Raw genomic sequence first — 24,158 nt, 5'->3', positions numbered from 1 at the left:
TTTAAAAAAACCCCACTGTTGTGGCCTCCTCCCTCCTAACCACAAGTACATTTCCCATCAAATTTTATCATATTTCACCTCTCTCCTGTTCAGCAGCTTCGCTTAGGTCAGGGAGCTTAAGTCCAATTAAATTTTGATTCCGCATCAATATGTGCTCCTGATTAGGTAGGAAAGAACTGCATTAATTCTTCACAAGAAATAACAAGCTCAGTGATATAATTATATAGTACATTGGCAAAGATGGTGGTAATCAAGTTGCTGAGTTTTGCAACATGTCACCAATAAATTTACATTGCACCCTTTAGCATAACAAATTTTCAGTCACTAAATCTAGAAACAATGGATTTAGACTTAGTCATGCTTAGAGTAATTACTCAAATGGGATGTAAGTTAACTTTAGTCCCATTGATCTTAATGGATCTATCATAAGTATGACTAAGTATAGGGATCCAACCCAAGGTACCAATATAGTGGTACCTTGGTTTACTAACTTAATCCGTTCTGGAAGTCCATTCTGAAACCAAAGTGTTCTTAAACCAAGGCATGCTTTCCCATAGCAGTGGGGGACTCAGTTTACAAATGGAACACACTCAACAGAAAGCGGAACATGTTCAGCTTCCAAGGCAAAGTTCACAAACCGAAACACCTACTTCCGGGTTTGCAGCGTTCTTAATCCGTTGTTCATAAACCAAGCTGTTCTTAAACCAAAGTACACTATACCAGGCAAGCACACCTGATAAAAGGGTACCACAACCAAAAGAGCTTTTCATTCAATCACTATCCACCTCATCTCAAATAGTGAGGGCACTTGGAGAAGATGGCCTGAGTGTATGGGCAGGCTTATGTTGGGAGGATACAGTCCTCCAGATGCTCTAGTCCTAAGCAGCAAAGAGCCTTAAAAGTGAGCACTCTGAACTGGTGAAATTTATTCATGGTCCTAGACAGCAGCCTAGTGGCCATGTTCTAAACTAACTTTAGAGGCAGTTCAACATGCAACATATTACTGTAATCTAGGCTGGAGGTTACCAGGAGTGCCGATCACTGTAGCCAAGCTTTCCCCCCATGTCCAGAGGGAGTTACAGCAAGTTTAGCATCCTTGGCTCATGCCAAAAAAAAGCTACCTGCACTTCCCGGACAAAACTGAAACCTATCCCTTTAGAGGAGTGAAACCCTATCCATTAGAGGTTAAACTCTGCATAGATGAAATGCTGACCAAGGACTCTGCTATACAGCTGCAAACAAAACATCTTAAGTGTGTTTTAAGTGCAATATAAAATGTGACACTAGATGGAGATGGTGAGTTTTATGAAAAATTTAATGAATTTTTTAACAACACTTTTTTAAAAAAGCATTTTCAGGATGGTTTTTATATGTGTGTAGATTCCACCCAACACAACTTCCATTTTATTATCATCAATTACTCAACAACAGATGAATGGCCAAAGTGCTTGGCAAGATTTGAGAAAACCAAGAATCCACGCTCATTAAGAATTTGAAGACTTTTGTGATGCACTGCTGCAGAATCTGGTATATGCCAAGAAATACTGAATACTGTATAATTATTTGTGCTTATATAAACTATATCTTATCTCCTGGTGAAAATAAACACATTTTATGAAAATAAAACTTTGAAAAATATATATTTTTTAAAATCCTATGAGAGAGTTTCTTGCTGGAAAGACTTCTCTTCTTCTCTACTCTGTTACATTTGATCCAGTTAATAAACTGCCAACATTGTATCAGAGTAAGGAAAAGTATTGCTTCTTTGCTGCCAGAGCATAGGCCCCCAAATGGACTTTTAGCTCTCTAGTCACGGTTCTGCCTGAATTTCTTTTCCCCTTTATGCGTGTAGATTATTTCAGCTACACAGAAGTAACCAGTTGTCTTGAGGCCTGCAGATAACAATGTGATGTGACGTCCTGGGAAAGAAGTGTTGAAAGCAGCAAGAAATAAGACACAAAAGAAAAGGAAGCACATGAACAGCAGAAACACTTGAAGCAATGTTTAAGATGATTTGTTGATATAGCTTCAGGAAGGAAAGGTTTTTCTGGATGTGAAGAAATCTCCTAAGAGACCAAAAGTAGCTTATTTAATTCCTAAATACTACTTTGAAAGATGACAGGACAGTTCATCAGCTTCTTCCTGTTTACATATTGCATACCTTATTAGAGAACCAAAGTACCTCTGCACTGTATTTTACAATCACCTTTAAGCGGTAAGCTTTTGTTTCACTAAAAGGCAAAAGACTGCTTTCTAATTTAACATTAAAGCTGCAGAGTTGAAAAGCTAATTATATAGGGAAAAGAATGTGTCAATTTAGATATGTTATTTCTGGTTTAGAGTTGGAACACATTTTAATAAATGAATTTACCAACATTAAAAATAAATCCACAGGAACAGCACCCCTTCAGTCCAACTGATAATCAAAATATTCAGTCACAGTGTCCTCTTACTCACAGGTCATATCTGACAGGGATCCTATGTTACTTTTTATATGTGCCTAAAAGGAGGTCTGTGAACTGTGGTGACAATGTTCATAGGATCTCTGTGCTTCTTCCCCATAAAAAAAATAAGTGCCTAGCTTTCACAATCCAGTAGATAAGCTTAATGAAAAGGAAGTTAAAGTTTTTGAGACAAGAGATTGTGGGTGGTAGGTGTTTCTAATGATCAAGAGATAGAGATGCTCACTTTCTGCTGTTAACGCTTTCCTAAAGACCTCAAGTTTTGCTTAACTAGAAGCACAGCAATATGACAAGCCCTGACTCACCTTATTCTACCTTTGAAATGTGGCCTTTGGTGTAATGAACTAGAAAACAATTCTTCATTTCCCAATACTTCAAAATGCAAGGTTCTACTCTTATTTTATCAAAGCCCAATCCTGTTATATCACACAATTTTGGAACAACAACAAAAGACTAAAATAAAATCCTGCTAATTTATAGAAACTCACCTCTCTGAGCTTTGTCAATTTCTGCATTCTTACTGGTTGAACTTGTATTTGGAGGTCTTTGAAGGCTGACTGTTTAGTCGATATGTTGTTGGGTTTATTGTTAATGGCAAAGTGTCTGTCATCTTCAGATGGACATTTAAAAGGTACCTTTTCTATATTACCAGGTTCTGCGTGATCCCACGACACAGCTCGTAATAGAGGAGGGCGGGAACCAGGTGTATTAAGTTCTGTTTTACAAGAAACTTTTGAATCCTTTGATAATGGTGCTACTGATCCCTTTAACTTTGGGTCCGTGGTAAATATCCCTGGTCCTTGTAAATGGCCTTGGAAAGGAGAATCATTTTCTTTTGTTTTTTTAGGGATTAGATTCTGAAGTTTGTTTTCACAGGTGCTTGGGCTGGTATTTAGAGATACTCTGCCAGTGTCATAACCTGAAGTACAGGATCTGGGTAGGTTATCCATAGGCTTATGTGGATCAAAGTTCTCCTTTTGTTCCGTCAACCTCTTTGGATTTTCCAAAGCAGTTGTGTGTGTAACTGGTTTTTCCTGAGAAAGTTTTCTTTGATCATTCTCATTTCGATCAGTTAATCCTTTTGTAGCATTCTAAAAATTAAAAATAATCAAAGAAATAGTATAATGAGTTTGTTTACACATAACACTAGGCCAAACTATAGATTAGTGCAAATGCGCAACTATGCAGGTTCTTGGAGAGACTGTGGCCCCTGCACTCCTTTCTTTTGCCTCCTGCTGCCTCTCTGTTCTGAGCTAAGCCATAGTTTGGAATAGCATGTTGTTCAATCCTGAACTCATTGTTTGGCTCACTCCAGACAAACCATTATCTGCAACCAAGTTTTGGTCTTATGTTTACAGTTTGCCTCAGATGACATGCTAAGCTCACAAAAAGAAGCAGTAGAAGCTGTTACAAGTCAGAATTGCACATATAAAAGTCCTTATTCAAGAAACATTTACACTGAGCCAGTGGAAGATTCAGGCCCAAAAGTAATGAGATGATTTTTAGGAGACAATATGGGGATGCAGTACCGGTTAAGCACATGTTCTCCCATTGATAAAGCCCCCCAACACACACACACACACACACACACACACACACATTTTCTTGCCAAGGTAATGTGTTGTTATCCTGATTGATTGTATGCAGTGCTCAACAATAATCAGCATTAGAGCATTCTTACCTGCAGTGGAGGCACTGAACCCAAAGCAGATGGGCATATATCAGAACCTACAATATGAAAAACAGGTGATGAAACTTCCACCACATACTCTAACATGTCATAGTTAGCTCTAAACTCAGTGGCCATATGGCTACTACAGGCAGAAAAGAGTGCTATTCCTGTTAACAAAAGTCCTGAACAATTCAACACACCCTTAGCTTATAGGACTTCTGCTACAATCACTACTGCTTCATAGAACGTGTCAGCCCATATGAGCCTCTCCAGTATTTCAAAAATGTCTAATGAGGTTCTGCTGTGGATTCCTTTTTATGAGAAGACTTACCCATTGCAGCCTTAGAGGATTTATATACCATTTAATCATTAAACCCTATAAGCGGTTTACAAAAAATATACATTAAAAATACCAATAAAACCTCTGCTAGGTTTAATAAGCCTAGAGGGTGTGGAGGAGTCAACAGGGCATACAGCTGCCAGCACATTGTCCACCTTGCCATGGAATTTCGTTCCATGAGAGCTCATACTGCCTCTACCCTGCTGACTTATTATAAGGCAGGTAAAATCTAACTGTTTCATATAGGATAGAGTGGACATTGTCTTAAAGGACGGCCAAAAATATTTTAACAGAACAATACCACCTTAGAAGTGGGAGGTGCCATGGGGCCATATGGCCAGCTCTAAAACCTGTCAGGTTAGCCCCTGGGGGAAAAGAGAAAGACACTCTTGGTGGGCGGGCGAGTGGGTACGTGGGCGACAAAGGGCTCTTCACACCCTGCTTTTTGGATTCCTAGAAACATCTGTCTGAACACTGTTGGGTGCTGGACTAGATACAGCTTAGATCTGATCAAGCTTCTTCTCATATTTACATCACATTTTGCTGTAAAACATTCCCTATTCATTTGCCCAGCAAGATTTCTAGCTTACCATTTCGGGGGTGGGGTGGGGGCAGGGAATATTACGAGATCTTATAATGACCAAACATCTATGGCTGCTCAACTAATATGTATATAATTTGAACATTAATTATATAACAATTAATATATAATGCAACATTAATTTTACCTGTTGGACTTGGCAGAGTGAAAGAGTTGCTCCGAGAGGCAGCAGGTGAAACATTAGGGCTAAGTGCTGGGGATATAGCTGCATTAAAGTTATACACAACAATGAATAGTTATTCTGAGTGGTTAGTTCTCATTTTCCGGTTTTAAGTAAGCAGACCATTAAATCTGCAACAGATAATGAGCAGGGCACCATGCTTTTGCTGAGTGATGTCACAGGAGAGTGCTATATGTACAAACACTGAGAGAAGCACGTTGGGGTTGGGCTACTTTGCATGACTTGGTGAACATGGGAGCGAAGAATGTCCAAGTACAGCTAACATGAGGAAAAGCTGAAAGACATGTGCATCTTTAAAATCTATGAATGATGTCAAGAATAAGCAGGCAAAAAGCTTTCGGCACCTTATATGCCACAATATATATTTGCCTTTATGGTGCCACAGGCCTCTTACATTAAAATGACCTTTGCGAATTTGTTATGGTAAAACACACATTGCACACAGGCTAACACTGGGTTCCATTTGCTTAATTTCAAGGTAAAGGTAAGGTAAAGGACCCCTGGATGGTTAAGTCCAGTCAAAGGCGACTATGGGGTTGTGGCGCTCATCTCGCTTTCAGGCTGAGGAAGCTGGTGTTTGTCAACAGACAGCGCAACGGGACACTGTGACAGAAACCAAAGCACATGGAAACGCTGTTTACCTTCCCGCCACAGCAGTACCTATTTATCTACTTGCATTGGCACGCTTTCAAACTGCTAAGTTGGCAGGAGCTGGGACAGAGCAACGGGAGCTCACCCCATTGTGGGGATTCGAACTGCCAACCTTCCGATCGGCAAGCCCAAGAGGCTCAGTGGTTTAGACCATAGCGCCACCCGTGTCCCTAATTTTAAGGTATGGGATTTTAAAACATGTACCTGTGGGAGATTCTGAAAGGCTGCTTCTTGATTTCCTTCCTCTTCGCGTGAGGAACCTCTCACTCACCCTCTTTGCTTCTTCTAACAATTCAAGATTCTTCTTTTTATCTTCATCAGATATTTTAACATCTGGCAGCTGGTCATTCACCAAGTCAATTACATTACCTCTGTTATCTAAATGGAAAAGCATCCAAATTACCCAGTTGTATCATGTAACAGCATTTGACGTCTTTCATCTCTTGGTGTGCTATATAGGTAAGATTTTACTCAACATACTGCCATCTAATTACACACTGAGTAAAATGCTGAATTTATGGAAACCCTGTGATGTAGCTGAGCTCTAATGAAACTTGGACTTGCTGCAATGGTGACACAATGGTGCACTATATTCCCCACACATGACAATCTTTGTGTTAAATGGTACAGTATATGCAGCTATTGCAGCTTTGCCAAGGAGTCATGCTAACCACAGAAGTGCATATTGGGTGTGAGCAGCTGACCTAAGGCAGAATTCGACATCTGGCAATTGAATCAGACCTAAGTAGCTTTGCCCTAAACCCCTTGAACCCTTGATAGATAAAATGCAGGATTGCATTGATCTATTGCTCACTAGGATATCAGAAGCCTGAGGATTTTATTTTATTTTATTTTGCATTTCTCCCTTCTCCCCCTCCACCAAATCTTGTACAGAGTTTGCATATCTTAAATCAAGTGTATAAACAAGTTTTCATACCATTGCAATGTTGAATATTGAACGATGGTACAGTCATTAAAATCTCTACAGGGCAGATAGGCAACTCCACATTTTCATCAAGCAATACTCAAAGTTTTGCCAACATATGTGTGTGTGTGTGTGTGTGTGTGTGTGTGTGTGTGTGTGTGTTTCTTACCCACAGATGTCAGTGAGCTAGCTGATGTCCTAGCATTTCTGTGAGAATGCCGCAGATGAGGACTAACAGGTCTGGAGGGGGAAAGAAAAGGGGGCGGAATGAGCTTTATTAAAACTAAAGCAGCATTATATAAACCAGTTTATAAAAGTATTAAAACTAAATTTAAAATAAAATAAAATAAAAACACCACACATTAAATTCACAAACTAGTTTGCCAAGTCAGCATCCTACTCTGCACTGAAATAGCTCCTTTGGGACTTCCCATAGAGTTATGAGAGAAGTGCTTCCAGTATGGAAGCGGGACAAAAACCAGCAAAATAGGATCAATTTTCACATCATGTGTAAACCCCAATAAATCTTCTCTCATCTTGAATATGCAATTTTTTCATTAAATTCACCTCAGCTTTATTTTGTGTGAACAAAAATGATGTTGCCATAATTGTTCCAGAAAATTCAGCTAGATTTAATTAGTAAGAATAGCTTCTGTTGTGTTAAATGTTTCCCATGCCATGCTAAGAACAAGGTGGGAGCCAGATACTGCAGCCACGGACTGACCGTTGACATCTCCATTCCAAGATGAGATTTTGTGACTAGCCTCTAACTGATACATTTATATGAGCTGAGCTACCTCTGTCAGTAGGTCAGAATGGTTGGGAGTGGCGAAGGTGTGCCAGCCTACACTGAGTGTTCAGGAATTAACCCAATGGCTGCATTGCTACAATAAAAATAGTGCTTGAAGTATATTTCTTCTCAAAGTTGTCAAACATATGTCCTCCCATTACACATTTACGATCATTCTATGTAACTTGAATGTACAAGATAAGACAAACTAGAATGATAATTGGGCACATTCCAACCCCCCCCCAAAAGAGCTCTGGTTTGTTGTTGCTCTTTTAATTAGCAGGTCACTGAAATTTCCCATCATCTTTAAACAGCAGTAAGTCCTAATACACCTAACCCCCCCCCCCAACTTGAAGTCAAGTGTTAGAAAATTATTTTATTTATTGTCAGCAATTTGGTCTCTGGCAATTCATTGGCAGTCGTTTTCTTTCTTCATCTAGGTAAGTAAGCAAAACTATGCAAGCAAGCAATCAAAAGGAGGAAAAAAGAGAAAGAAGAACACAACAGGGAAGGGGAAGGGGAAGAGAAGGGAAGTGGTAGCTGTATTGTAACTGGGCAAGCAGCCAGGTAAGACAGCTGTTCCTTTGGGGCAATGTAGTCGTCAAAAGGTTTCAATGCTGAAATATTTATTTCAAAGCTTGCGTAAGTTTCAATCCTCTAACCAAAGATTGCAGGATTTAGCCCACATGCATGAGAACACCCATGTATTCCTACTTTAAATCCAATATAATAATAATAATAATAATAATAATAATAATAATAATAATAATATATTGTTTATACCCCGCCCATCAAACGTTAAAAAATTCCCTAAACAGGGCTGCCTTTAGATGTCTTCTAAAAGTTAAATTGTGTTATTCTTGAAATCCCTCTATACTTACTTTGTTTCATGCGCCTCACCCTACAAAGTAGCTCCACATGAAGTGGATAAGTCGGCATGCTCTAGTGGTTTTTTTTTTAAAAAAAGCTTTGCTTGTTACATGTATCCTGAGCAACAGTTCTGTTTCCAATTATTCAAATCTAGACTTCATTACAAAAGAGATTTACACAAATGTCCACATGAGATTGGACCCAACAGTATAATTTTCTAGAGGAATGAACTTTCAGATCTGTCCTTACAAGCTGTGTATATGTTAGAATGCTACAAAGTTATAGAGGCAAGAGGCAAACAAACAAACCAAGTACAGATAGGTAGCCGTGTTGGTCTGCCATAGTCAAAACAAAACAAATTCCTTCCAGTAGCACCTTAAAGACCAACTAAGTCAGTTCTTGGTATGAGCTTTCGTGTATCTGAAGAAGTGTGCATGCACACGAAATCAGTGTATCTGAAGAAGTGTGCATGCACACGAAAGCTCATACCAAGAACTGACTTAGTTGGTCTTTAAGGTGCTACTAAACAAACCAAGCATATAGAAAGGCCAAATCAGTTTATAGCAAATGATGCAGAGAAGGCATTCCTGTTGTATAGAGCTCAGCATGTAGCGCCATAAAGAGCATTGGCCATGCTTTCTGGCACCGATGGGAGTTGGAGGATTGTGAAGGTTCCTCATTTACCTATGGCAGAGTAGAAAACAAATTGTGTGTTCTTATTTAGGTATTACCTGAAAGCTAGATTTTTTTCTCTTTCTGTATCTGGTGTGACTATGTTTTCTGGAAGAACGATGGAAGGTGTGTTGCATGTTGCTGCTTCAACAGGGGACTCCTGAATGGTTTGTGACAAAAAAAAAATTTTTTTGGAAATTTAACTTGAAATATAGAAATATACCATAGGATAATTGCAATGGAATAAACATGACATTTTTACATGAAATTCTAGGCCTTATTTATTCACAGGCTCTGCATAATTCAAGTCCTATGCTCTAATGCAGACCCTACCTAACTGAAGGAGCAACTAATACACAATTCTTGATGAATTAGCATTTGTGAACAACTTTATAAAGAACCCAGATGTTTCAAATCCATTTTAAAACAATTGAGGACTAGCTGCCATATTGGACAAGTGAGATCAATAATACCAATAATAGTACTACTAATATGAAGTAATAATAGGCCTGTGTGTGTGTGTATAAAATGCCTTCCCAGATAACAAAATTTTTCTTTAAATTTCACATGAACAGCCCAGTGCATTTGGCCACCTGGAAGCAAGTCCTACATTCTACACAGCAATTACTTAACTCCCCCCCCCTTTTTTTTACCATGGCTTTCTTTGCTTTGCCCCCTGTGCAAGGTGTGTGTGTGTGTGTGTGTGTGTGTGTGTGTGTGTTGTTTGAAAAATCTTTATTTAATTTTGTTGTTGTTGAGGTATTATGGCATGCACATGTTTCATGAGAGCTTTTTCCATGTACATCCAGTGATTTCTCCCCAATATCAAGGTGTGGCCAACCATTCTAGCTCACATTTGTTCTTCACCCTCTAGAGTCACAAACAGCCATGGCATCTTCTGCCTGCTCCTGTGGAATGGGGAGACTGGCAGGGTCAATCTGAATGTTTACCTTTTTATAATACTACCTAGGACATATAATGGCTTTTTCTAGGTAGTAATACATAATGCTGTGGGAAACAGGAAACCCTTAGATGTTGCTAACTAAACAAACTTTCAAATAAGCAGCAGCCAGCAGCTGAAAAAGAGACTACTGTCCAGGCTCTCACAGCATTAGTTTCTTACAGTGAACAATTACCGTTGTTCTGTACCTGACAACACTTTAAAGACACACAACTGCATGCAAGATGGAGCAAAATCAAGATCTCTTTGACCTATACTGTATGCCTTCCATTAGACTGATCACTAGAACTCACACACGTGGGCTGTTTATCTTAAATCAGGAAACTAGCCCTCAGCACAAATGTGTAATGGTGTCAGAATGCATGACAAATAACTGCACAGTTCACTGCTGACAACATTTTCCTAGGATGTTGAAAGGAAAAGCAGCGGATGTTTTTATCCAAAGAGTAGAATACTGTGTCCTAGGTTTAAAAGACAATGATAAAAGTAAAACTGAACGTGCCAGATATACATTGGCTTTAAAGTTTTCAACACATCTCAAGAGAACATGATGATCTGTTTTGTGTTGTTGTTTTTTTAAAAAAGGGCAGTTGATAACATAAATCCTAAAGAAGCAGGCTTGAAAATCATTACGTTTGTTGATTCAGTACTGCATATTAGCAGAAGGTCCCTCTTTTACACATTTTATGCATGTCATCCAAATGATGTGCAAAACATCAAAAATATTTTTGAGGGGAGATTAGAAGGTCAGGAAGTTCTCTGTGAAATCATCAACTGTGTTGACATAGTTGTCTCTGTGTGTGCAACGTGGAGTGTCACATGCTGTTAATATTACCAGAAAGCATGGGTTGATCTTACTGCTAATGCCAAATAGGGCTAAATCTTTTTCTTTAAAAAAAAAAGCCAAAAAAAAGCAAACATTGCTCAGTCCAACTTTGGTAGCAACTACTACCATTTCTGTTTCACCCCAGCTAGGATGCCATTCATACATTGTCTCAAGCAGCACTAATTGTTCAGGGACTACTTCCAGGGCTGGCCATATAATATGGATAAATATGGGGGGGGGGACACACACAGCAGTCAAAGCTATTCCAATGTATTTTATAATAGGATTGGTTTTAGAGCCAACATTGGCTAAAAAGTCATGCAGAACAAATTGCAGAGCATCCTAAACTATAGCGTCATAACAGCCCATTCTGCTAGGAAGCTGGCAGCAGCCCTGACTACAAACTAGAAAAAGTGAAATACATAATCATGGTCCAGCCCCACAAATAAGAATATTCAGACAAGAACAATAGTCTTAAGAACCAGAATAAAGATCAATGAGTGGTGATGTAACACCATATGACACTTCTTCCTTCTGTACCATCTAGTAGAACTTACCTTGGGTTCTGACAACATTCCATTCTTTTCCCCTACTTGCTATTAAAATTCAGGTAGTGATGAGAAAGCATAGAATATTGTGATGTCACAGAGGGGGAAAACAAGACTAAATTACATGCCAAAGCATATTTTCATCAAACTCAAGGCACAAATTATAGTAAAAAAATAATAATTGATAGCTAATGTAAAGCAGTCAGAAGTCACTGAGGATAGCATATTTATAAATGTTGCTTACTTTGATTGGAGAAGGCAAAATGGGGTTCTGTGTCTCTGTTGGCTGTCCCTCATCTTCAGGTAGGGTTGGCATAATGAGAGGTGAAAGACACGCTGGATTGCAGTGTTGACTAAAGAGGCTATGCACTGATGGGAATGTCTGTTTCAAGTTAACCTCTGAAGATAAGCACTGTGGGGCCTTGTGATCCCAAGGCTATAGCAGATGCCAAAAATACAAATTAAACCCATTTAAAGTCCATGCTGAGATCACTTTATAACAACAAGCAGCAATAAAGTTTAAAGTAACAACTTATGCTTCTCCTTGTGTTTTATTAACTTGGGGTTTTGAAAGGTCTAATGTAACATAGTAAGGACATTAAGATAAACCTTTTCAACATTCCTTGTATTATTGCATGGAAAGCTTCATTGGCAAGCTTTAAAGCGCTCTCATTTCCAATTAAGATAGACCTCCTTGTCAGTCCTTCATAAAACTCTAGGCAAAGTCAAGGAATGATTGTGTTGAAATCATAGTACTAAAAATGACAATTTTTTTTTTGGTAAATAACATACATTTGACATGGATATTGCTCAGTGCACAAAAATGTTTTTGCACACATGCATTTCAGTGATGAGCTTACTGTGGACTTGTCATTTTTCTGACACACTTTCAATCTTTTTGACTGGCTTGGAAAGAAGTAGTTCCTACTGTCTGGAACAGAAACCAATATTTGCATAGCACTGATTGGCTGACTTTTGTGCCAATCACTAATACCATCACCAACCATAGAAGGCCATTGTGCAGGCATAGCAATCTGGCCAAGCCCTCTGCCTTGGTAGGGAGAACACATTACATGATCTATGTCCACTCCCTTCAACTTCTACCAGTTGGATTTGGACTGTTGCTCAAAGTTCATACCCATTAATTCAGAGTTTGAGAAACTGTGGGCCTCCAAAAGTTGCTGGTAGGAGTTGGGGTCCAACAGCATCTGCAAGGCCACAGGCTCCCCAACTTTGCTTTAAATTATGCTCCAGTCTTTTAATCTGGCATTTAAAAGAATTAGAATCCAAAAGGAATATTGGTTTATTTGCAGACAATATTGTGATTTATCTGAAGAATTACACAGAGCTTTAAAACAGTACAGGGAGAGTGCAGGTTTCAAAATAAACATAGAGAAAAGCCAATTGCTTATATGCCCAAACAGTGAAAACAGGAAGTCAAAGATCACAAGTAAGGTTGGAGATGGAAAGTGTTGGTTTTGTAAAGCCATAAAGGGATATATTTTTTTTTGTTATGGGGGATGCACTAATGCAAAGCAGTTTTGGAACTGCGTGGTTGAAATTATAATAGAAAGTTGGCAAGCTGAGTTACTGTTAGAACAACTAATCTGCTAATTAAATTCTGTAAAAAAGTCAGCCTCTAATTTCATATAAGATCCAGATTTTACAGGTTTTGACCACTGCAAAGCTGCTCTATGTCAAAGCAAAGAAAGCAGGATATCATCAGAAAAATATGAGAACAATTTAGCTTGATTAAAATTTTCAACAATGTTAAAAATGGAATTAATTATCAGGAAGAATTAAACAAGTGGAGTCAGTTAACAGCTTTGGTAAAAAGAGAATTTGATATTTCAGGTGTTGGTATGAACTACTACATGTTATTAAAATATATATTTAGTTTAGGAAAAAATAGCTATGAATGGAAATACAATGAAAATGTTGGCATTTTAAATGTGAGATTAATTTATTCCATTATAGCAATGATATTTTTTCCTTTTTCATTATTGTATATTGTTAAGTTGTGGGTGAACATATCAGACGACACAGTGATTCTTCAAACAGCTCTTGTTTATTCACAGGCCAGAACAGAACTGAACTGAAGTGTTCAGCCAGCCTGCTTATATAGAGCTCCACTACAACGCAACAGTAGCAACTTTCTGCAACTATCCAATCACGAACGTCGGTTTCAATCCCTTATTTGTGTATGTGGACCTGAGTGAAAACTATCTACAGTATCCCCCTGCTGGCCCAGGGTGAGAACTTCAGTACATAACATATATATTTCATAACAAAACAAATTCCTTCCAGTAGCACCTTAAAGACCAACTAAGTCAGTTCTTGGTATGAGCTTTCGTGTGCATGCACACTTCTTCAGATACCTCGTGCATGCACACGAAAGCTCATACCAAGAACTGACTTAGTTGGTCTTTAAGGTGCTACTGGAAGGAATTTGTTTTGTTTTGACTATGGCAGACCAACACGGCTACCTATCTGTAACTATATATATTTCATGTTAATAAAGTTTGTTTGATGCGTTAAAATATTTTTTAAAAAATAAAATTAAGCTCCAATCTAAAGTGAATATGGGACCTTTGCCCCCAGGTTTTCATAGGTCAGCTTTGTGTACACGATTACAGAGAAAGCTCCTAGGACCTGCTTCAGACAGTGACTTTCTTTGGAAAGACAATATGCCCTTTTTCTGATTCAAACCAAGGACTGATTGCAAATACTGCAGTCAATGTTGAGCCATCCTGGTGAATAATGTCCTAGAAGTACCTCTTCCCATATGATCAACTACCCAAAAAGACCCTAAACATCTCAGGACCAGGATACCACAAGGGCGACTTTTCCCCATCCAAACCTAGATATTAGGATTCTTGTTAATTGCCCTTTCCTGGGTCTCTGTGCTGTTTGAGGTGGGAGCAGAACACACCAGAAGAGGGTCTTTTAATGTTGGGGTGCCCAAATTTTCAAACTTGCTCCCTGGAGAAGTTTGCTTGGTGCTGCCACATACATTTTCAAGTCCAGGTGAGAACTTCCTTAAAATCCTTCTCCTTGGTTTATTAGATTGATGGGAGTCTCTGGCTTTTAAAATGCTCTTCTGTTGGAATAATCTATTTCAGTATTGTATTACTCTTTAAAGCATTTAATTTTGTTATAAACCACTTTGGTTTTTGGTGCACTGGAAAGCGGAATATAAACACTTTAAACAAGCAAAACAAAATGCTGAAAGCCATGAGCTCTGTTCAGTAGTACTGGTAGTTTGTGGATCCATCATTGGTGATTGGTTGGTTGGTTTGTTTGTTTGTTTGTTTGTTTGTCTTGATCCGTTCTATCTCTGTTCCCTTCTATAGAAACCAAAATGAAACTAATTTTTGAGAAACATGCAGTGTTTTGTGGTTTCTATAGTAGAATTAAGAACTTCCTGACAGAGAGCCTGGGATACCATCTCAGTGTCATAGAGCCTGGGATTTCATCTTTTTCCCACTGAAATCAACCCAGAAGTCATACCTAGAAAACAACCACATGACTTTAAACAGTTCTAAGTGCATCTTTGTTCTGTTGCATCCCTCCCCAAGCAAATCTTTTTAAAAAGCAGTAATTCTGGGCACTATAGCTATGTCTATGTGCTATTCTAAAAAGAAAAACCAAACATTGACAAGTTTTAATTTTTTTAAGCCAGGCATAGGCAAACTTGGCCCTTCAGATGTTTTGAGACTACAACTCCCATCATCCCTAGCAAACAGGATCAGTGGTCAGGGATGATGGGAACTGTAGTCTCAAAAACATCTGGAAGGCCGAGTTTGCCTATGCCTGTTTTAAGCCCTATTACTTCCAGTACACACTCTGCAATCCTTGTCCTAGGAAATATTTAGAGAGACAATATTCCGTGCAAATATTTATTCTTCTCCATTACGTTTTAGAAGTACCGTATTTTTCGCCCTATAGGACGCACTTTTTCCCCTCCAAAAATGAAGGGGAAATCTGTGTGCGTCCTATGGGGCGAATGCAGGCTTTCGCTGAAGCTTGGAGAGCGAGAGGGGTCGGTGCGCACCGACCCCTCTCGCTCTCTAGGCTTCAGGAAGCTATCAGGAAGCCTGGGGTGCCCGCGGGAGTTCCCACAGGGCTCCCTAGGCTGCGGATAGCAGCCTGCTTCCCGGAGCGCGGGGCACGCTGAAAGCAGAGCGCCCGGCGCTTCGGGAACACACCCGCAGCCTGGGGACCCCTGTGGGAGTTGCCGCAGGGCTTTCTAGGCTGCGAATAGCAGACTGCTGCACGGAGCGCGGGGAGCGCTGAAGCAGAGCGCCCCGCGCTTTGGGCAGACATCGGGCAGTCCCACAAGCTCAGGGGATAGCAGGGAGGCGCAGCGCCGCCATCCCGCTGTTCCTCGACCTGGTTTGGAGGCTGGCGCTGGGGAGAAGCACGCTTCTCCCCAGCGCCAGCCCCACAAGCTCGGGGGACAGTGGGGAGGCGCAGCGCTGCCATGGTTTGGATTCCCCGACCTGGTTTGGGGGGGAAATAAAGGAAATTCCCCCCCTTTATTTCCCCCCAAAAAAACTAGGTGCGTCCTATGGGACGAAAAATACGGTAGGTTTTAGAAATGGAATCACAGAATCACGAAAAGCGCCTTTTAGGCAGCCTTGTCCAACACCGTGCTTAATGCAGGATCTGCAGTGCCTGATGAAACTACAGCATCCCTGGCACAGATGGATGTCCAGGTCCTTAAATGCCTGAAGCAGTAAAGGAGAGCCCGCCCACCCTCCTAGGCAGTCTGTTCCACTGTAGAAGAGATCTTAACATTAGGAATGTTTTCCTAACATTTAGCTTGGCCTTCTCCAGTTTGATGTACTCTAGGAGTTTGGGACTACAACCTCTCATTACCACTAACCATCCAGCATGGGCAATGGTCAGGGATAGCGGTATTTGTAGTCCAAAACCAGGAGCACCAGATTGGGAAAGGCTGATTAAGGTGAAACTCAATTCCCTCCCATTTCCACCTTGTTTATCCTTTTGGATTTCACGTAGTAGATGATGAGAAGAGATTTCTCTCTCCCTGAGACCCTGAAGGGATGTTTATTTATTTACCTGATTATTTATCAAAATCTATAAACCACTTACTTGTAAGAAAACATTTAAGTAAAACATGGACATTCTTGATGAAAAACAGCTAAACCAAGTATTGAAAAAATTTAAAAGATGATTAAAATCAAAAGAGATATAACACAAGCAACTTCTACATGTACTGAAATGTGATGTCCTAGGTGCTAGCCAATTAGTTCTGGGCAAGCTCACAGAACTAGTTTTCCAGAGAAAAACTGTTCATTTCTCACATCTAATTCCAAAGCTTTATTGGAAGTTCTGCTTAGAATTTGCCTATTTGTGCAAGACTTACAAAAGCCAATGAATGGATTAGAAGTTTGAGAAACTTGCCCTCAGTTCAACTTTATTCTTCATCTTTTGTAATTCTAAATTCATTTCAGTGTGCCCTTTTAACTTTTCAATTTGTTCTACATGAAGTGTGTTTTTATAATAAGATTCTTCTACTTAAAGGGCAGGCTTTTTATGGAAGTATGTCCCTGTCAATGATGATAAGAGTTTCCCAGGAATAAAACTTTATAACTATATAGGTCTCCTAGGAATCAATTTTTTCCCTTTCCCAATCATTTCTTGAAAACTTCCCCCACCCCCAAAGATTATTAACTGTACACTGTACAGCTGGCATGATTGCTATAATGTTAGGAGAAATGGTGTTCAAACAAAACAGCATTATAGTGATTACCACATCTGAGGTCTTCAGCATGAAAATTAAACTGGAGTCTTTCCTCCCTTTGCAGAACCTGTTTTCCCATCTGCTCCCTCTTTTCCCTAAACATTTTTTTAAAAAATTCCTTCTATTTAGGAAGACATAAAACAAAACACAAACTGGGGCGCCAATAACCCTATACAATATAAACTGAAATGTAAACTGAAAATTTGACATTAATTTTGCTAGTTTTGACCCAGTTCTCCAATCTGTTAAGGTCATATTGAACCTGAATTTTGTCTTTAGCTACCTGTCCCAGTTTGGTGTTAACTGAAAATTCCTACATCCAAGTCTTTCATAAAGACGTTGAACAACAACAGGCCCAGGACAGAACCCTGCGGCACCTTACATATCACTTTTTTCAAGACAACAAGGAACCATTAGTGAGCACTCAGTCAACCAGCTACAAATCCACCCAACAGTTACCTCATCCAGCACACATTTTACCAGTCTCTCTGCAAGAATATCATGGGGGACTTTGTCAAAAGCCTTACTGAGATCAAGATACACTATGTCCACAACATTTCCTAATCCACCAAGCTTGTAACTCTATCAAAAAAAGAAATGAGATTTGTCTGGCACAACTTTTTTTTTTAAACAAACCCAAGCAGAGTTTTAATAATCACTTTAGTAATCCTTCTCTAAGTGCCCACAAGCCAAATGTTTAATTATCTGTTCTAGGACCTTTCCTGGAATTGCGTCAAGGTGACTATTTGGTAGTTACCTAGGTCTTCTTTTTCCTCTTTTTGAAGATGGGGACAACATGTGCCCAGCTCCAGTCTGCAGGAACCTCACCTGTTCTCCAAGAATTCTCAAAGATAATAGACAGATGCTCTGAGATTACATCTGCTGTTCCTTTAGTACCATTGGATGCAGCTCATCAGGCCCTGGAGATTTGAATTCATTTAAAGTTGCTAGGGGTTCCTGTACTCCCTCTTCTCCTATTCTGGGCTGCAGTCCCTCCTTGCCTCGTTTATTCTGATAGCACCAGTTTGGGCACTGCTTTCCTCTTGGGTGAAGACAGAAAAAAGTAGGTGTTTGAGCAGCAGAGGCAGAGCTAGTCCAGGGGGTGCTGCAAGTGGTGCGCATCCCAGGGGGTGGTGCACCGATCGAAACCCTCCCCCCCCCCAGGGATGACACCCGAGGAGGACCGCCTCTACCTTTCTCCACCACTGTTGAGTAGTTCTGCCTCCTCTCTGTCACCCAACAGCATTTCTCCATCTTGTCTATGCAGAGGACCTGCTACTTGCTTGCTCCTTCTTTTATTTCAAATATAGCTGAAGAAGCCTTTTTAAAAATTATTTTTAACCTCTGTTGAAATACTGAGCTCATTCTGAGCTTTGGCCCACCTGACTTTCTCCTGTTGGCTACTTGTGTATACTCTTCCTTTGTGATTTCCCCTTTCTTCTATTTCTTGGGTCACATGTGAAGGAATTCCCCTCCCGCTTCTAAAGACCTTACAAAATCACACTGAACAAGCAATTTCCAGCCTCATAACAACATCAAATAGTAATTGTTTTGTAAACCCTCTAACACTGTTATTCTAGGCTAATTTGGATGCATAAGACAAATCTAATTAATCAGATGTTTATCTTATGACTGTCCTGGGAGAGGGGGTTCTGAGGAAAACAGAATCTGGTCCATCCCACTCCCCCCACCCCAATTTGGTACTGTGCACAGTTGTAACTGACACTAGACTGAAGAAGGAAACCCAGTGGGAGTTAACTGGGCATACAATCCAAGGAGTGACACATTCTCCCTTTCGTGAAGCAGATTTTAACATCAAGCATTTCATAAACTGTAGAACATTAGTTCAGCATGCGTATGTTGTACATTAATCAGAAAAGAAAACCCCCAGGCCACTACATTCTGCTATTCTAATATTATGCAATACAATATAAATAGGTTTTGTTTAGTTCTTGCATGTTTCATAATATCTTTGCTTAAAATAGAAAGACAGAGGATTAATCCTCACCCCAAGGCTCAGACCTCATCACGGGATACAAGGAAGTTTGTGTATCACCGAGCAATTTTAGAGAATACAATATCCAGGAAGTGATGTTCTAGGAGTTCAATTCCATAAAAGGAAAAAGTATTTAGAAATGGTTGGCCTTCTTCTTGCAGCTCATTAGACCACAGTAGGGAAAGTCGAACACAAATAATCAGTAAACTTACCCTCTGAGTCACAGCTGAATACCTTGGCAAAGACTGAGACTGAAGGTGCTTCACTCCATCTTCAGTGCTGGCCTGACTGTTGACCTCAACTGCTCTGCTCAACCACAGCAAGCGTAAAAAGGGAAGCACAAACACAAGAAGCTTAAAAATCATTTCCCAAGTATCCTGGCACTTCCATGTTTTCCTTGGGCATGGCACAGGGTTCTCACTACTCCCTCCAGCGACACAGATTTAAAGATAGCTTTAAACCAGAGACAGGAAACCTGAGGTGCTCCATATGTTGTTGGACTACAACTCTCATCCCTGTGCTGCCAAGGGCAGAGCCAGCTGCATTATATGGGGTGAGAGCGGACCCAATTCAAGACTGCCACACTCAGGTGTGCTCCCAAGCCCCGCCCCCAGGTAACCACAGATTGGTGCAAAGGTAAAGTGGGTGTGGTGGGAACTCATGAGGCTCCACAGCTGGCCTGGGGGAGAAACCAATGGCTGCTGCCACGATGGCATTGCTCAGGGTGTGTGTGTGTGTGGAGCTGGCGCAATGAGTCACAAACGTTGCCCACCCTGAACTGGGTAAGCAGCCACTCTCATCACTCACACCCATGCCATACATTTAAAGCACACTGCTTCCCCCTAAGTATCCATGGAACTGCAGTTTATCTCAAAGAGCTAAAATTCCCAGCACCCCTGACAAACTACAGTTCCTAGGATTCGGGAGGGGGGAGGAGCCATATGCTTTGAATGTATGGTATGGATGTGACCAGTCTTCCCTAACAATTGGCCATGCTGGCTGGGAGTGATGGGGATTGAAGTCACATCTCTTAGACCCCTTGCAGTGGGAATGGATTCATCACCTGGACAAAATAATAATATGGGGGCCAATCCCACACTGGGGAAATGCGATGACCAAAAAAAGCACCCTCTATGTGAAAAAAAATCTGTGTCACGTGCAATAAGCAGGTAAGAATTGGGTATGTGTTTCACAAATGCTTGAGAATTCATAACTGAACAATGGTTCAACACAGGGAAGATTTGGCTCTCCAGATATTGCTGAACTACACCTCCCATCAGCCCAAGCAAGGATGGCCATTGGCCAGAGATTATGATCATAGAATCACAGTATCATAGAATTGTAGAGCAGTGGTTATTTATCAAATTTCTATACCTCCCTATCGGGAGCTCGTCCTACATTCGAGTAGGACCCTGGCAGAGACACATGCCCAACTGGCATGTTCTCTTCCTCCTGGTCGATCGTCCGGGAGCTTCAAAAGCTTTTTTCAGCCCAAACATCAGAGCGACCGATGCCAACAGACATCGGCACACTTAGGGATCCGCAGAGTCTTCGCAGATTGCGTAACAGACATCAGCAACTCAGCATTTTGGCTAATCTACTTTTACATATAAACACACACGGAGCACTGCAACACGGCTCCCTCTTTCTCTAGCATCAGACAGCAAAGAGAAAAAGAACAAAAGTCCCACTTCACGGAACACAGTAACACAAACATCCTGTCTCCATCACTTCCCACTCTGTGGAGTCAAAACACACACCGTCATGTGATAGACGAAAATCCCATGACTGCAATCATGGAGCAGGAATTCTAACAGGGTGGTTTACAATATAAAAACACAAAAATGCACAACATAGTAACAAATGAAACAATAACCCTCCCCACAAAGTTTAAAAGGCCATAGAGTGCTTAATTAGCCAAAGATATGAGAGAAGAGGTATGTTTTTGCCTGGCGCCTAAAGATATGTAGCCAAGGCGCCAGGTAAAGCTCCCTGGGGAGAGCGTTCCACAAGCAGAGGGCTACTCAAAGATGCTGGGAGTTGTAGTTCAGTAAACATCTGGAGGGTCAAAGGTCCCCCCCTCCCACACCTGATGTAACATGTCCTCTTTTCAAGAGAAACCACAGGTGCAAACCGATTTCCCATCACAAAAAGAAAGGCTCCGCTAAATTTTTATTGTGGCCGTGATATTCAAGCATAGTTATTTTTGTATGGCGGTCAACAACATATGGCTGCATTATTAGTTACCATAGGAACCTATTGTGGATGGCATTCAATATTCCAAGATCAAGAAGACACACAGGAAGATGCGACATCTCTTTATTTGCCATGCTAGCAAACAGTTTGCTTCTCAGCAGTAGGGATCTTTTTTGTTTGCTTTTTAGTACTCCAGTGGTTTACTTCAGCCTTATTAACTGTCCCTTTCAGACTTTTCTTTTAAAATGTTGCCTAATGGGAATTGCTAGAGAACACCCGAAAACAAAAGTTTAATAACTCACTTAAACAAAACATCTTCCTATTAAGGCATTCAGGTACATCATTTTAGCAATAACATCTTCTGATAAAGTGCTTGCTGAAAAAGATCTTGAACTTTACAAGTCATTTTAATACAACATAAATAGGTTCTCTTTACCTTTTATTGTCTTGCCCATGTTCTGTTTTATAGGCATGCCTCTCCTTGTTTAAGAGATTTTCTTTGGATCCCCGTCTCTGGCTCAGGAAGAACAGATTAGGCAATGTGCGACATCTCTTTCGAGCCGAAAAATGTTCTAAATTCAGTGCATCTGTGATTAACACATAATATTTGAAGATCAGAAACTAGGAGGCAACATTGTGCCATGTAATTTGCAAATGCCTTTTTGGTATAAGGACTAAAGTTGCACTAACCAAAAAATGATGCCATTGCAGTTTATTTTAAAAGTACATGTTAAATCAAATCTGTTGTAATCAGAATTTTTTTTGGGGGGGGGCAATGGCTTTGAGTTTATTTGGAGAGGAGGAGAAGGGCAATCATTTTCAAGGAATAACTTAATTCCAAAATGTAGCTCATACATTTTTTTTGTTATTATTTGGACATTTAAAGAAGATTTTGCTTGCCCTTCTCACTTGTAAGATATTATAGCTACAGGAAAAGCAGGTTTAACAGGAGAAACCAGTAGCTTGCGACGTACCTCTGAACACTACTAAAATGTCCTTTATTATGTATCCTACCATCAGATGCAATCTATCCCACTGCTAATAGTTACCTACAGTCAGTACTAAGAACCAGGGAGAATAAGATGCCATCTGCCTGAGGGCCTGCAAAATGGAGACTAATAAGATTGATTGCAGCCAAACCACCCAAGACAGGAATATTCAACTTGAATCCATACTGGTTTGCAGAAAAGAAGGACTAGGCCAGGCATAGGCAAATTTGGCCCGCCACATGTTTTGGGACTACAATTCCCACCATCCCTGACCACTGGTCCTGCTAGCTAGTGATCATGGAAGTTGTAGTCCCAAAACGTCTGGACTAGGCTAATGCTGATAAACACCATGTATGACATAACTGATATACTGTATCCCTTAGGTTTAAGCCAAAACAGATTTCAAGTACATATTAAACAAGTGAGGCCCTGGTGTGTACTTTACCTGAGTCTGTAGCTTCGGGGCTGGAGGGAAAACAAAAGTTAGCATCAAAGTAAACAGTCCCTCTCTAATGTGGGCCTTACTTCATGGGGGTTTGTTTTAAATTTTATTTTTAATTAGTTTTCGAACATTTGAAAAGTGCAATCAATCTGCACGTAAGTCAATGGAACATGAGCTGCAGCTCCACCTCTGACATTTGGCATTGTTGCATGCCACCCAAATCACTGTGGTGTGACATTCCAAGGATTCCAGGTGCTTCCCTAGGGTTCGGTTTCCTTGGAATGTGGAACAGCAGAGCCTGTGGTGTCCATAGTATGGATCATTAGTATAGGAAAGGTGAGGAAGGGGGCCCACCCATTTGCCTTCTGGCACAGAGCAAATACTAACAACCCATACTTATGGCCATTATGGCTAATTCAACAATGACTGCTCCCCACATCAAATGGGGGCACCTTTTGTGTGGTCGCATGCAGCCCCCTGGATCCCAGTGCGGCTCCCGGTAGTACGGACTGGCTTCACCTTCCCCAGGCTGGATACCTGGAGATCTCCGCCTGCCTCAGCCAATCGCCCAGTCCCGCCTGGGGAGGCGTTGCCAGGCGATCAGCCAGGTAGGGGGAGGGACCGCCCTACCCACACAACAGAAGGTGAATCTTACCTGCGAAGCGTCAGTTGGCTCCAGAGCTTCTACAGAGAACAACAATGGGATCTTCCATTAGATACCAACCTGTCCCCCCCCAACTCACAACAGTATTAACGGTGGAGGACACTGCAGGGTTGCTGTGAGCTACTCTTTCCTTCATACATGGTACACACCTACAACCTGAGAAAGGTCCAACAATTTATGCCTTCAGTGTACCCAAGTCTACTGGTACTTCTCCTGCATGTTCTGGTGGTTTGGACTACATAAGCATGAGCACAGGAAGACCTGAATCAGTATTACAGATGAATACAAATTATTAATTCTACCAAATGCAGTCTAGGATGAATATACTATCCTCATTCATCAGTGGTACTTTTGCTATCAAGGTACAATGCCTCAAAATAGTGTCTTAAAACTCCAACCAAAAATAATCTTTTTACTTTTGTAAGAATAAGCAAGAAGTCAAGTTCCTAAAATACACTGGACTGAGTTTAGAAGCCATAGAGACTTTTCCAACACAACTTTTATACGCAGGTCTCAGGAGACTATTTATTGTAAGTTTCCATGGTATTTATGGCAGCATTCACATCCACTTTAAATGCTTTTAAAATTGGCACCAGTGTGTT

At 40.5% G+C, this 24,158-nt stretch overlaps 1 protein-coding gene across 2 annotated transcripts in view; it reads right to left on the bottom strand.

Annotated features, from left to right (window-relative positions):
- The window catches only part of IRAG1 (inositol 1,4,5-triphosphate receptor associated 1), a 117,547-nt gene that overhangs the window by 23,479 nt on the left and 69,910 nt on the right, over window positions 1–24,158 (bottom strand). For both annotated transcript variants that reach the window (XM_081840083.1, XM_081840084.1), the window contains exons 16-25: window positions 21,898–22,048; window positions 19,478–19,571; window positions 11,744–11,935; window positions 9,224–9,324; window positions 7,002–7,072; window positions 6,112–6,285; window positions 5,203–5,280; window positions 4,144–4,190; window positions 2,951–3,553; window positions 79–157 (exon numbers count right to left, since the gene is read on the bottom strand). In XM_081840083.1, coding sequence (XP_081696209.1) covers window positions 79–157; window positions 2,951–3,553; window positions 4,144–4,190; window positions 5,203–5,280; window positions 6,112–6,285; window positions 7,002–7,072; window positions 9,224–9,324; window positions 11,744–11,935; window positions 19,478–19,571; window positions 21,898–22,048 — 1,590 coding nt within the window. The remainder of the gene's footprint in view (window positions 1–78; window positions 158–2,950; window positions 3,554–4,143; window positions 4,191–5,202; window positions 5,281–6,111; window positions 6,286–7,001; window positions 7,073–9,223; window positions 9,325–11,743; window positions 11,936–19,477; window positions 19,572–21,897; window positions 22,049–24,158) is intronic.

Source organism: Podarcis erhardii (assembly GCF_964252035.2).
Source record: "Podarcis erhardii genome assembly, chromosome: 1".
Taxonomy (NCBI): domain Eukaryota; kingdom Metazoa; phylum Chordata; class Lepidosauria; order Squamata; family Lacertidae; genus Podarcis; species Podarcis erhardii.
Note: the sequence above shows the minus strand (reverse complement) of the source record. Positions and strands in the feature narration are given on the sequence as shown.